Source organism: Sphaerodactylus townsendi, linkage group LG12 (assembly GCF_021028975.2).
Source record: "Sphaerodactylus townsendi isolate TG3544 linkage group LG12, MPM_Stown_v2.3, whole genome shotgun sequence".
NCBI lineage: Eukaryota > Metazoa > Chordata > Lepidosauria > Squamata > Sphaerodactylidae > Sphaerodactylus > Sphaerodactylus townsendi.
In genome coordinates, this window is record NC_059436.1 from 54,362,071 (window position 1) to 54,376,191 (window position 14,121).

The 14,121-nt window shown below is 48.0% G+C and overlaps 1 protein-coding gene across 1 annotated transcript in view; it reads left to right on the forward strand.

The window, feature by feature from the left end:
- The first annotated feature begins 598 nt into the window (after nt 1-598).
- GPR107 (G protein-coupled receptor 107) overlaps nt 599-14,121 on the forward strand; it is a 78,103-nt gene continuing 64,580 nt past the window's right edge. The window contains exon 1 of the mRNA XM_048513210.1: nt 599-1,005. Coding sequence (XP_048369167.1) covers nt 703-1,005 — 303 coding nt within the window. The 5' untranslated portion in view covers nt 599-702. The remainder of the gene's footprint in view (nt 1,006-14,121) is intronic.

Consider the following 14,121-nt stretch of genomic DNA (forward strand, 5'->3'; position numbering starts at 1 on the left):
GGTGGGACTGCGCGGGTGGAGCTCCAGACCTTTTCCGTGGCAGGCCTCCACCAACATCACTGACTGTCTCTACAACGGAACGGAGACTACAGCGAGGAAAACCTACAGCAGTGGTGGCGAACCTTTGGCACTCCAGATGTTATGGACTACAATTCCCATCCGCCCCTGCCAGCATGGCCAATTGGCCATGCTGACAGGGGCGGATGGGAATTGTAGTCCATAACATCTGGAGTGCCAAAGGTTCGCCACCACGGACCTACAGCATAGGTGTCAAACTTGCGGCCCTCCAGATATTATGGACTACAGTGCTCATCATCCCCTGCCAGCATCATGCTGGCAGGGGATGATAAGGCTGCTAACAGTCCTGCTGAGGGAGCCTGAACAGTACCTGTGTTTTCTGGTATCGCGCAGCCAGTTTGCATTTCCGGTATCCAATCAGCACCCGGCTGCTGTTCACTCTCTAAGGGGGGGCGTGCCATCGCTCCACCAGTCCAAATCTCTATGTTCACTGCCGTTGTACGGCACCCCAGAGCAGACAATCAAGTTCCGGTTCAGACCGGAAGTGCCTGTAGAGAATGAGTGAGCTTGACCAGTCTTTTCAAATTTCCCCCTCAAGTCACATCACGCGACCGGTTCCTTTGCGACGCTGACTCCAAACTACTAAGGAACCGTTTCTTTTCTTGGGGGGGGGGAGGGGGGCTTATGATAGAGACCCCAATGCCTAGAGTGGACACCCGCGGCATCCACCGACGTAGGCTCTCCGCCGTTTCCTCTCCTGATAAAGGGCGTCCAGCCCGTCACGCGCTTTCCTTTCCACGTCGCCCTTCGACTCCGGAAGTGGGCGTGGCCAGAGAGGGCGATGTTGATGCTGGAGTAAAGATGGCGGCGCGCGGAGGCGACGGTTGCGGTCCCCGCTGGGCGGGCTCGTGCGGGGCGCTGCTCCTCTTGGCGGTTCTTCTCTGGGGCGGCTCCGCGCACGGCCGCGTCCACCACCTCGTCCTCAAGGTAGCCGCGGGGCTGCGCCTCTCCCTCGGCGCGGCAGGAGCGGGGCTGCCGGCTGGGGAAGGGAGGGAGGGAGGGAGGGGCGGCGGCGCTTATCCCGACCCTGAAGGGAGAGGCTGCCGTTCCCGGCTCGGTCTCTCGCGCCCCCGCTGGAAGAGGTGTGGCGGAAGAGGCGCGGTGGGCTTTTGTCTGCTGCCCTGGGTTTGTTTCCCCACTCCGTCGCCTGGAGCATGCCGGGAGACCTGGGGCCAGTCACTGTTGTCCCCAAATTCCCTCAGCCCCACCTACCTCGCAAGGTGTTGTCGAGGGAAAGAGCTTGCCCTTGCAATTCCCTCAAGGCAGAGGCTATACACCTGTGGCCTTATACCCTGCTGACCTCCCTGTCCCCCCCAGGCTCCACCCCCAAATCTCCAGGAGTTTCCCGCCCTGGAGCTGGCAACCCTCTCGCCCCCTTCCCCTGTTTGGAGAGGAGACGTCTGAGGGGGGAGTAGAAAATGTTGACAGGGAGACATTTTTCTCTCTTTCTCACAATACTAGAACCAGGGGGCATCCATTGAAAATGCTGGGGGGAAGAATTAGGACTAATAAAAGGAAACACTTCTTCATGCAACATGTGATTGGTGTTTGGAATATGCTGCCACAGGAGGTGGTGATGGCCACTAACCTGGATAGCTTTAAAGGGGGCTTGGGCAGATTTATGGAGGAGAAGTCCATCTATGGCTACCAACCTTGGTCCTCCTTGATCTGAGGTTGCAAATGCCTTAGCAGACCAGGTGCTCAGGAGCAACAGCCACAGAAGGCCATTGCTTTCACCTCCTGCATGTGAGCTCCCAAAGGCACCTGGTGGGCCACTGCGAGTAGCAGAGTGCTGGACTAGATGGACTCTGGTCTGATCCAGCTGGCTTGTTCTTATGTTCTTATGCCAGTAACCATGGGGATTAGAGCTGTAAGTATTGGGCCACTGAAGGAATTCCAAAACCAAACTTACCCGACTATGGTTAGCCCAAACCCAAATAAGACTGTGGAGTGATGATAGACTATTTACATGTTGGTAATATTTGTATTGTATACATTGTAGTTATATGTGAGTGTATATTGTAAGCTGAAAGCATTATTTGGGTTAGAGATTCAAGGAGTGCTTTTGTCTGTATCTGAACAAGAATGTTCATTATAAAAATTTAAAATGCATCGCTGTCTTAGAACAAGTGTGTTAGCCCTTCGGGTGTAAAAGTGGATTGGCTGTATTTACTCAGTGCACCCATCCCATATTTTTTGAATATGGTAGTAACCAGGGAGGGCCTGCCAACCCTTCCTGTAACACACACATTTGGGACATGGTAGAATCTCTGCAAGGGTTAGTAAGCAAATGTGGTTTTTTAGTGCAATGAGTATAGCAGTGACTTTCTCTTTTCCATATTTGTTTGCATGCATAGTGGTTAAGAGAGGTGGACTCTAACGTGGAATTTGATTCTCCACTCCCCCACACATTCTAGTGAACTGGATTTGTTTCCCTGCACCTTCAAGACCTCTGAGTGACCTTGGGACAGTCACAATTCTCTTAGAAATCTAGTCCCACCTGCCTCACAAAGTTTCTGTTGTTGGGAGAGGAAGGGAAGGAGCTGGTGAGCCACTTTGAAATACCTAAAGGGTAGAGAAAAGGCGGGTATAGATCTAAACTCTTGTTTTCCACACGAAATATTCTGGGTTCACTCACTGGCATCGCTAGTTAAGGAATCTTGGGAAAAATCTTCCTTGTGGCACTAAGGAATGCCAAACTAGAAGCCTGACTCTGTTTTAAATGGCTTCATCTATATATCTTAAAATGAGCTGGATGTGTTATTGAGTAAAAAAGTCATTATGGGTCAGTTGGGCCTGTGATTCAGAGGTAATGAACTTTTCAGGTGAATGTTGCTAGGGTTGCTTCCTGACATTGTAAGTCAAAAGGATCTCAGTTGAACGTTTAGGTCTAGGTAGGAGCCTGGAGAGCCCAGTGCTGGTTAAAGTATGCAGTTGGCTGTTGTGGGTTCTCCAGACTGTGTGGCAGTGGTCTGGTTGCTTTTGTTCCTAATGTTTTATCTGCATATCTGTAAGGGTTTGGTACCCCAGTCAATAACAAGACTCGAGAATGGCTTCAGGAGCTTTATCAGAACTGTGTCTGACCCCTATGGCCAGGTAGCTGAGACTGAAGCCCCAGTATAAACTTTACAGTTACAGTCACCTTTGCATTCCCCCCATATCAGCATGAGAAAGGACAGTTGAAGACAGCTGCGGTAGATACTACCTGGAGTAACTCATAGATTTGCAAACAAATTGTTTTGCCTTAGGCGTGTTCTCAGCTTGGACACTCTGCTATCCACCCATACAAACATGGAAACTGGTTTCCAGCCCCGCCTTAGAGGAGGAGCTCCGCTCACTCACGTCGTGGTTCCGCCTGAACTTCGGGAAGGGGAGGACCTCTTGGAGAGGGGGGGTTATGGTGGAAGGGGGACAAGTTGTTCATCCCAGACCCCCTCCGGCCCAAGGTCCTGGTGGGTTGCCACGATGTGGAATCGGCGGGCCACTTCAGTTTTGTCAAGACGCTCGAAGTGTTTATATTCCGTAAAAGTTACAACAAACTTCTTGTTGTCCTTCTATTGCAGGTTCAGGCACACAAAGGTACCCCAGGGTCACCGTGAGACTTGCTGGTAGACTTGTTGCATAAAGAACCTGGAACGTGAATGGTGTGATGCAAATGTTTTCCAGCATCTCTCTTTCATACAGGTCCCCTCACCTGTGAACAATGGTTGGCTGCAGCTCTGTTAAGCGTGTGCTGGGTTAGACTCCCAGGTTAACCTGTGTAGTTTGTTCAAAGGTGTCTGCTAAATGTCCTTAAAATGAGAGCTCTAAAGAGGAATCCATTATCTTTCAGTTTCTTCTTCCTGACACTGGAGGGGCAGGATTTTTTTAAAATCATTCAGCCAAGTTCTGAACTCCCCATCTGGGCATCCCTTTTGCTGTTCCAAAACAGAACATACTGATCTCTGTTCGATGTGGGGCCAGGATAGGGGGCAGGGAGTTTCATATTTGTTTTCCTTTTAGGTAGGGTAGCCCTTTTAGCTTTCCCTCCAAGTGAGACTGGCCGGTATCTTATTTGCACGCAATATCTGCCTGTTTCTTTCTATCTGTAACGATCCTAAAAATAGCTGTGTTATGGTTTATGGACCAAAGGCCTGTGGTAATTGGGGCTTTCCCCTGTTAAGCAGTGTCTGTATCATGCTACTCGCTTGTCTTTTTCTTTAGAATACCTTTAACATGGTAGATTTTGAATGTTGCTTATCAGCTTTCCCTTCTACAAGCATCTACAAACAAAAGAATGGGCTTGGTGGGTGGGTGGGTGGGTGGGTGGGGGCTTGCAAAGAGGCCCACAAGCTAGTAACCCACATTATCCCACCAGTTGATGCATCTACAGGTTTGTCCTCTGTGATGAATGCATGTTTTTTTGTGTGGGGGGGGGGAGGTCCTTTCCTCAGAAAATAATTTTATTTACCTCTACTAACCAGACAAGCGGTTGTTACCTGGGCCACAATTGAGAACAGTATCTGTAAGCTTCAAAACATGTTGGAATTGGGGATGGACATCTAAGGCCAGCTATAAAAACATTGTAATGATAGATCTGTTCTTTTCGTTCCCTTTTAAAAAATACAGGCCTTGATGAAAGAGACTCAAACAACTCGTAAAAAACATCAGTAAGATTTGTGAGTGTTCTTTTGAAATGAAGAGTGAGTGTTTCCAGAGCAGCAATGGCGTAGTGGTTAAGAGCAGGTGCACTCTAATTTGGAGAACAGGGTTTGATTCCCCACTCTGCCACTGGAAGGTATTTATTTTTCATGCATTGGGTATAAAAGTGTCTGCCTAGTGAGGCTCCATTTGTTGTATCTGAAGAAGTGGGTTATAAAAGTTTTACTTGCCTAAAACTTCATTGACTCTGAGGCATTGCAAGATTCTTGTTATTTCTGCAGCAGACAATAGGGATGCCCTTAGGGAGCTATCACCTCTGAAATGAACAAGCAGAGGCGTAGCTGGGCCAAACTATGCCTAGTGTGCATTCTAATTTTCCGTCCCCCATGCCCCCCCACGGCACCCCCTCTTCTCACACTTACCTTAATTCCTTTCCTTTTTCAGAACTTTTTCAGGCTGCAAAAGGCCTGTTCTCAGTAAAAACGGCCCGATGGGAACTATACTTCCCAGGAGACTTCACAAGGTCTCCTGGGAACTGTAGTTCCTCAGGCTGTTTTTACTGCAAACAGGCCTTTTCCATCCTGAAAAAGTTCTGAAAAAGGAAAGGAACTAAGGTAAGTGTGGGAAGTGGGGGGGGGAGGGGAAGTGGGGGCCTGGGGGCAATTTTCCACGCCCTTCAGGCGTGCACCCCGTGCACAGCGCACACCCCCGTCCCCTTGTAGCTTCACGACTGTGAACGAGCATCCATGTTTCCTGTGGGCAAACTCAGGCTATCTCCATAAAGCATCCATAGTGACTAAGCCTGGTGTTCCCTTTGGGGAAGGGATCAATGGCCACTTTACATGTGATTTTGGATGTCTCCCAGGACAAGGTGAGCAGCTGATTCATTCTTCTTCACCTTATTGTTTAAGTACATAAGAACATCAGAAAGCGCCTGCTGGATCAGACCAGAGTCCATTTAGTCCAGCACTCTGCTACTCGCAGTGGCCCACCAGGTACCTTTGGGAGCTCACATGCAGGAGGTGAAAGCAATGGCCTTCTGCTGCTGCTGTTCCCGAGCACCTGGTCTGCTAAGGCATTTGCAACCTCAGATCAAGGAGGATCAAGATTGGTAGCCATAGATCGACTTCTCCTCCATAAATCTGTCCAAGCCCCTTTTAAAGCTATCCAGGTTAGTGGCCATCACCACCTCCTGTGGCAGCATATTCCAAACACCAATCACACGTTGCATGAAGAAGTGTTTCCTTTTATTAGTCCTAATTCTTCCCCCCAGCATTTTCAATGGATACCCCCTGGTTCTAGTATTGTGAGAAAGAGAAAAAATTCTCTGTCAACATTTTCTATCTCATGCATAATTGTATAGACTTCAATCATATCCCCCCTCAGACGTCTCCTCTCCAAACTAAAGAGTCCCAAACGCTGCAGCCTCTCCTCATAGGGAAGGTGCTCCAGTCTCTCAATCATCCTCGTTGCCCTTCTCTGCACTTTTTCTATCTTTCCAATATCCTTTTTGAGATGTGGCGACCAGAACTGAACACAGTACTCCAAGTGCGGTCGCACCACTGCTTTATATAAGGGCATGACAATCTTTGCAGTTTTATTCTCAATTCCTTTCCTAATGATCCCCAGCATAGAGTTTGCCTTTTTCACAGCTGCCATGCATTGAGTTGACATTCCCATGGAACTATCAACTAAGACGCCCAAATCCCTTTCCTGGTCTGTGACTGATAGCACTGATCCCTGTAGCGTGTATGTCCCCAGGAGTCCCCAGCATGATGCCTTCCAATACCTTTTCTTGAGTCCCCAAGTGTTTTAAGGAAGTAGGTGAAGCTAGATGGGATTACTGGTAACTTGGATTCAAGTGAAGAGGGATAGGCACCTTAACAGTTTATGGTACCCTTATCAAATGACTGACTAACTTATGCTGAATGTCTACTGAAGAAGATTGTTTTTTGGGGAAAGTGGAATACACGCAAAGCTGTTTGATGACATCCAAGACTTGTGCATAATTGCAATTTTGTTATGGACAGTTGAGTGGTTTTTGTTTTCATGGCCCAAGAAGAGGAGGAAGCTAATATAATCAGTCTACATAAACTGGAAGGGCTAACACCCCCATTTTCCACATTCTTAAAAGGCTCTTGGATGTTTGTATAATCAATTGTGTGTGTAAATTGTATGTTATGAGTACGAGTAAGAACTGTATGTTTTGGTAATTGGTATATGTTATATGTTGGAATTTGGCAATAGTATATAGTGGTAGTCTGTTTGGTATAGTGATGAGTGGGTGTTTATAGGAATCACACTAGCACAATAAATGCACTGTGCACTTTATATATATCTTTGTGTTTTGAACTTATCTGCTTTACACCATTGGATATTGGTTGAGATGGGATTTTTGCCCAGCAAGGCTTCTGATTGACTTTGGCCGTTTCTGCACGGGCAATTCATGGCGGCCTGGAGACGGTAAAAACACCGTCTCCAGGCCGCCATTCGCACGGGGGGCGCAGCTGCAACGCAGGGCCAGCGGGGCGTGTCCCCAGGCCTCGGCGACGCGCTGGAGGCCCGGGGACAGGCCGGGTCGGCTGGGTGCCGGCGCTCCGCGGCGCCGGCTGCCCAGCTGCTTCAAGGACCGTGCATGCGGACGGTCCCAGCGTCTTCAGGTCGGCGCGCAATGCGCCGACCTCGCCGTTTCCGCCGCCGTGCGGAAACGGCCTATTGGAGATTTGATTGGCTACAGAGATTTTTGGAAAGGTTGTTTTGGCAGAATGCCAGCCCAGGACAGAGATCAACGCTACACTACTGAAGTTAAGCCGTAGTCATTTTGTTGCTGATCCCACCATGTTGTGTCAGAATTCCACCTGCACCCACAGGCTCTAAAAGGCTGGTGACTCCTGGGCTTAGCCATTAGTTGCTAAGCACTTACTGAATCACCCTGTTCTTTCCTGATCTTGGAGGCACTTGAAACTGGGAACCTGCAGGCCCAGTGCAAGACGAGAGGCCAACCAGCACGACAGTAATGGGAGCATATTACACCCATCCTGCATTGGTTGCCAGTCGAATACTGGGTCATATTCAAGGTGTTAGTTTTGATTTTTAATATCTTGAGTGGTATGGGACCCTCAAGACTGCATCTTCCCATATTGCCTGCAGGGGACAGCTTGTTCTTCTGATGGAAATCTGTTGGTGGTCCCCAGCCCTAAGGACATTAGATTGGCCTCGACCAGAGCCAGGCTTTTTTGGCCCTGGCTCCAGCCTTGTGGAATCCTCTGTCAGTTGACACCAGGGCCTTGCGGGATCTTAACCAATTCTGCAGGACCTGTAAGACAGAGACGTTCTGCCAGGTTTTTGGCCACCCACTGTCTCTCTACCATCTTGCCAGCCTCCCCCCAACTCGCTACCAACTATCACCATCGTCAATTGAGTAGTAAATACCATCAAGCACTTGCTGTCTTCAAATGTGTGCCTCACCCCTCCCTCTTTGTGTATATGTTGTTGTTACCTGATCTTGTTCACCCACTAATCTTTATGGTGGTTTAGAAATTGGAGGAAAAAGAGATTAGGATTGTTAGAGGCTGAATGGGGCGATATATTCACTGATCTGTTGTTGTATTGTAGGTTTTGATGTTTTAATTTTATTATGTGGTTGTATTTTATGTAGTGTTTTAAAAGCTTGTAAGCCACCCTGAGCCTGTCTGTGGCTAGGGATGAGTGGGGTATAAATATAATAAATTTCCAGGGACCAAAGGACTTGTGGGAGGGATACGGTCAAAGCCTGCACAAATTTTGGCAGGCTAGCAGGATCTGCAAATTTGTGGATTCCTCACCTTTGGCTGTTTTTACTTCCTATCTTCTTGTGTCCTTTTTTGCCTCCTGTTTTCAGCTCTTTTGACATCCCTATAAATTTGGGTTGTCTGTGGTCACTCCATGAGCCTCTCTCTTGCCCTTTGTGCTTTCATTATAGCTTAGCTCCTGTTACGATCAGCTCCGTTAAAATCTGGAAATGGTTGTTTGTTCTTGGCTCAACTGAGCAACGACCTTGCCAGACCATTTTGTCTGGTCTTCAAGCTCTTAAGTTGCATTTGAGCTCCTCCAAGCAGGAAGTTGGCACCCAGAACTTCCTGCTTGCTTCTCTCAACTTGCTTTGCCCTTGTCCTGTCATAACTCTACAACTCTACTAAAAAGACCTGTTGCTCTAGGATATTTGTAAATTTTCACAGTTTATCTGGGAGAGAAAGAAATGTTGGCCTGATACAAAAGGTGCATTTTGTTTTAGGTGACTGGAGTGATTTGTGAATGGGTTGTTTCTCTGCTATAGTTGGGTCTTTGTCCCACACATTTTCTCAGTGGTGTTACTGAACGTTATGCTGGAGGGGTGGAGCAGGTCCTTCACGTGCCTCCTACACATTCCATCTTGTTAATGCAAGGGTTTGTGGGGGCTTGTTAATGGGGTCTTATGCAGCAGCAGGACATCTGGAACGAATTGGCAGCCTCATCTGAGTGGTTGAAGCTCCTGGTCAGTAACACCAGTAGTCAGTTGGGTTGGGTTACCTCATTGGGCCTGCATCAGACTGGCTAATCTAAATCATTCCTGCACAGACTCCAAGGCATAAAGGAAAGAATTTTTATTCTAGTTTTGCCCTTTTAGCTAGCCGTGGGACACTTCTGATTGGGGTGGGTCACGACACCTGTTGATTTTGAACTTGGAAACTACTTGGGCTCTGCTTTGCTGAGTAAAGAACCGTTCTTTATTATGATTCCGCATTAAAGAACCATTGTCTGGAAGTAGCTAGCTTCCTAGCTTGGTTATTTTATTGTCACCATCTTTGCTCATTGTTGCATATTCAGGTATATCCTGTTAATCTCTTTAATTGTATTTTGGTATGTTTTTGAATCTAGCACTTTGACCCAAGTTGGCTGCAGCTGCCGAGGAACTTGTTTTTCACACTTACCATGTGTGAGTACAACCTTACATAGTTGGTTTCTTGTTTAGAGCTGGAAAGGGCTAGAGGTTTGGTCCCTTGGTCTCTGGCTGTCTGGGTAGCCAAAAGGTGCTGGTGGGAGTGATACCTTGAGGTGTGGGGACTTAGATTGTTTGCCCCTTTATCTCACTGGGCAGTGCTGCGGAGGTAGGCAGTTTCTGACAGTGAGGTCAGGTGTTTTTCTTCCAGCTCATCTCCTAGTCACCAGCGCCCAGGTTGGAAGGAATTCCCTGAACATTGGAGGGTGGGGAAACGCGAGGGAGGGTCCAACCCTTCCCTCCTGCATGCTGTTTCTTTGTCAAAATGAAACCTCTCCCCCACCTTTTCTGTAGGTGATGAGAGCAGGTATGGGAACAATAAACAAGGACTTGGATCTTCAGCTTTACTTCCATTCGCACCCCTCTTTGTGTCCAAGACAGTCCCCTGCGGCCCCCTGCATTTCTTGCATGAATGAAGTTCTTCATGTTGGAGGATTGTTCTCTACTCCAGAGACCCCCCCCCCTGTCCAATGAAAGAGCCTGCAACATGAGCAGGAGTATGGCTACTCTGGCCCTTGGTACCACGCTGAGGTGCATGAGGTGTACAACAGATTGCTTCGAGGGAGGTGCGGGTGGGGGGGGCTGTTGGAAGCAATCACTTAACTTCCCTTCAATAGTAGTTCTTCGTGCCAACTTGTCAGGCTGTAGAACCCTCTCACAATATAGAGGATTCTGGGGGTGTTGGCCCTCACTTTTGCAGGAGGAACCTATTCTGAAATAACAAAGATGGTGTCTTGCTGTGGCCGTCTTGCCAGTGGATTGTAGGTTTAAGCCAGGAGGCAGCTTTTCCTGTTAGGACCACAGACTTTTAATTGATGGCTCAGTGGGATTAATCCAATTAATGTGCGCTTGGGGCTTGTGCTTTGCTTTGTTTAACTGGCAGAACTGACAATGAGCAAACACTGGGGCTTGCAGGAAGATCATCTGATGACTGCTTAGCTTTTCAAGTCCCAAGAATAAGACAGAAAAAATAGAGGTGGCTTTTGCCTTACAGGTGGAACAGCTTTGTAACAAACCATCTCTTCATGTTCTCTTTATGTTCATTTAAAACGAACCAGTGGCCTCATGAAAAGACTCTTGGCCTCACTTTGCCATCCTTTGTTCCTGGCTTTACAAGAGTCTTGATTTTAGTGCTAAAAATGATCCGGATAAAGGCCCACAGTTCAGTTTGTAAAGAGATCAGCTATTTTCTTTTTACACTCCACCTCCCCCAGCTGCAACTTCACGGGCAGTGTTTTATAGTGGTCAGAGTGGACCAGCACTTTGGGAGAGATCAGATAGTTGCTATGCTGCAAAGCTCATTCTGCTCTTGGGCCAGTTGTCCTCTTTCTCAGCCTAACCTGCATCTCAAGGTTGTTATGCTGATAAAATGAGAATGGGAGAGCCACCACAGGTGCCACTCGCAGCTCCTTGGCAGAAGGGTAGGATGAAACTTGCTGGATATTTAGGGCTGTGCATAATGAACATGCATTAAGCTGCCTTCCTCCAAGGGGTGTATGTGTGTTGGCCTGACATATCTGTGTTGGAGTATATAATGCTTTGCCTTTGTCTAATGTACTCAGTTCTACCCAATATAAGTCAACCGCTTTTCTGCGCTTGCCATCAATAAATAAGAATTCGACTTTCAAAGTACTGATTCCTTTATTGAACAAGTCTGGGGTTGCGACACCTGGGTCTTATGGGCAGAGGCTGATTGGCCATTTATTTCACCCAGGTAAGTTTTTGGAAAGCGAGTAGTGTCAGGGAGGGCTTTTAACCATTGAGATTTTTGATTAGCCATTGAAGAAGAAGAGAAGAGTTTGGGTTTATACCCTGCCTTTTTCTCCTGCAAGGAGACTCAAGGTGACTTGCAGACTCCTTTCCCTTCCTCTCCTCACAACAGAAACAAATCCAGTTTACCAGATAAGAGCCCACTGCTCATGAGGAGGAGTGAGGAGTCAAGTCCGGTTCTCCAGATTACAGTCCACCTCTCTTAACCACTACACCATGCTGGAGATATAATTGGCTATGCAGATTAAATAAAACAACATTGCTTTGAAAATAGCTGCCAATCTAGCACAAGATCTTCGCAATGTGACTGAAAGTGAGTGGTGGCCGCTGTTTTGTGGGTGTGCCCACCATTCTTTGTTGGAATTCCAGAGGCTCAAAAAGTTGAGGGCCCCCTGTGGCCAACCAGGATTAATTATATCACCATTCTATCATGAAGTTTGTTGGGGGAGCCTGAGGAATCTGCTAACTGACCTCACAAGGCTATTTTGGACTGAAATGGGGAAGGGAGGAGAATGCAATCAGCCCCAAACACCTTGGAGACCAGGTGGTTTGAGAACATGCTCGGTGTCTTTCCTTTCTTCTTCTCTGGGTTATCTATATGTCTCAGCAGAGCAGAACTCCTCTCTGCAAGGACCCCACTTAATGCTTTTATCTTGTTTCTCCAGAGTCATGCTTAATAATCCCACTTGAAAGCTCACATTTCCTTGATCTCTCTTACGAGGCTTAGAGCTGCACTTGTTTTTCACCTGCTGGTGACCCTGGGAGCCCAGTGAATACCCAGCTAGGAGCTGGTGATGCATCTGTGGAAAACTGCGTGTCATGATCATTCCTGCTCTAGTTGAGCAGATGGTTCCCCCTCAGGAGGACGTCACGTGGCAGAGAGTTCTTCTCGCCTTCCCAGGATGCTTGCAGGCTCACTTTCAACTGGGCTTTTGAGTGGATTTTAAGATGGTTCTGCTGGGTGGGAGTCACAGTGGAACAAAGAGCAGATACAGCTACGGAATGGGAGGTTTGTACAGTCAGGAACAAACTGTGGATGAGGATCGCAGCACACCTTGCATCTACTGAAACCAAGGAATTGGGGTGGTTTGGGGGGGTTTTGGATAGTCAAGTAACACACATGGCACACTGCTGTGGTGACATTTGGCGCATGCTGCACAATGCACTAGTTTTGCCTATTATGCTATAACATGAGCACAAAGAAGGTTTTTAAGGGTGTTTGAAAGCACAAGGTATATGCTCAAAAAAGCAGGATTGAGCTGGGATAGATTCAGACTTATTTGTTTATTTGTGGTCATAGACCAGGGGTAGGGAACCTGCGGCTCGAGAGCCGCATGCGGCTCTTCTGCCCTGGCACTGTGGCTCCACGAGCTGAGCTGCCGGCCCCATCCTTGCACCAACTGCCCACAGTTGGCTGGGCCGCGCCACGGGCTTCCCCTCTCACCTGCCCCGTTGGAGTGGGGCTGGCGCTTTCCCCAGCAGCTGGCAAGGCCGAGCCGCTGGCTTCATCCTTGCCCGCCCTGCAGGCAGCAGGGCGGGCGCATCCATGCGCTTCTCAGAATGAGCGGAGTAAAAGGTAAAAAAACCCCCTATATATATATAGTGTTATCTTTATTTTAAATGTCAAAAATTATTTGCAGCTCCAAGTGTTTTCTTTTCCCGTGGAAAACGGGTCCAAATGGCTCTTTGAGTGTTAAAGGTTCCCTACCCCTGTCATAGACCAATAGCAAAGCATGGAATGAGCTGGGATGTGTCGCAACAAACTGAACGTGAAATGATCTTCCCATCTTCTTAGAATTTATGCACCTGTATTTGTAGACATGTGTGCTAAAGGATGTTCCCCTTTTTCCTGCCCTGTTGAAAGATTTAGTTTCTGGAAGGGGCTGAAACCTGAAAAACAGCAACTTCAACTGTTTGTGCCCATCTTGTTAAAAAGCTAAAGCACTTTCTCTGTTTCTCCAAAAAAACATAATAGAGGCAGCAATTTGTCAGGGTTATAGGCCAGAAAGTAGAGAGTGTCCCTTCTTAATTGGGCAGTTGGAACTGCAGTGACTCATTTTGCAAACAGAATAAGTAGATGATCTTCATTGGAAACAGAGCTGTAGCAGCAGGTAGCCTCACAGACGACCCCTGCAGACAGATGGATCAAGGCGCGTCAGTGCTGCTGGTATTGCTGCATCTGACAGCCACGTTTGACATGGTTGACCGTGACCTGTTGGCCCACCAGCTTGTTGAAGTTGGTTCACACGGGTCAGTCTTGCAGTGGCTTTTCTCATTTCTCCAAGGTCAGGGACAGAGGGCAGCGCATGGAGAGAGGAGGCCATCGTGCCACTTTTTAGATTGTGGAGTCCCTCACGGAGCAGTCCTCTCATTGGTGTTATTCAGCAGCCACTGGAGCTAGTCTGGTTGGGTGGCTATCTGTATGCAGATGACACCCAACTATACCTGTTGATGTGTGGCTGGCTGGATACCACCCTGGTTATTCTGGGCAATTGTCTGGGAGCTGTGGTGGAGTGGCTGAGGCAGTTGGTTGAAACAGATCTATTGGAGTTAGAAGTCCTGTAGCTGGGCTTGGGAGACTGTCAGACCACGAGTCCGAAAATAATAGAAACTAG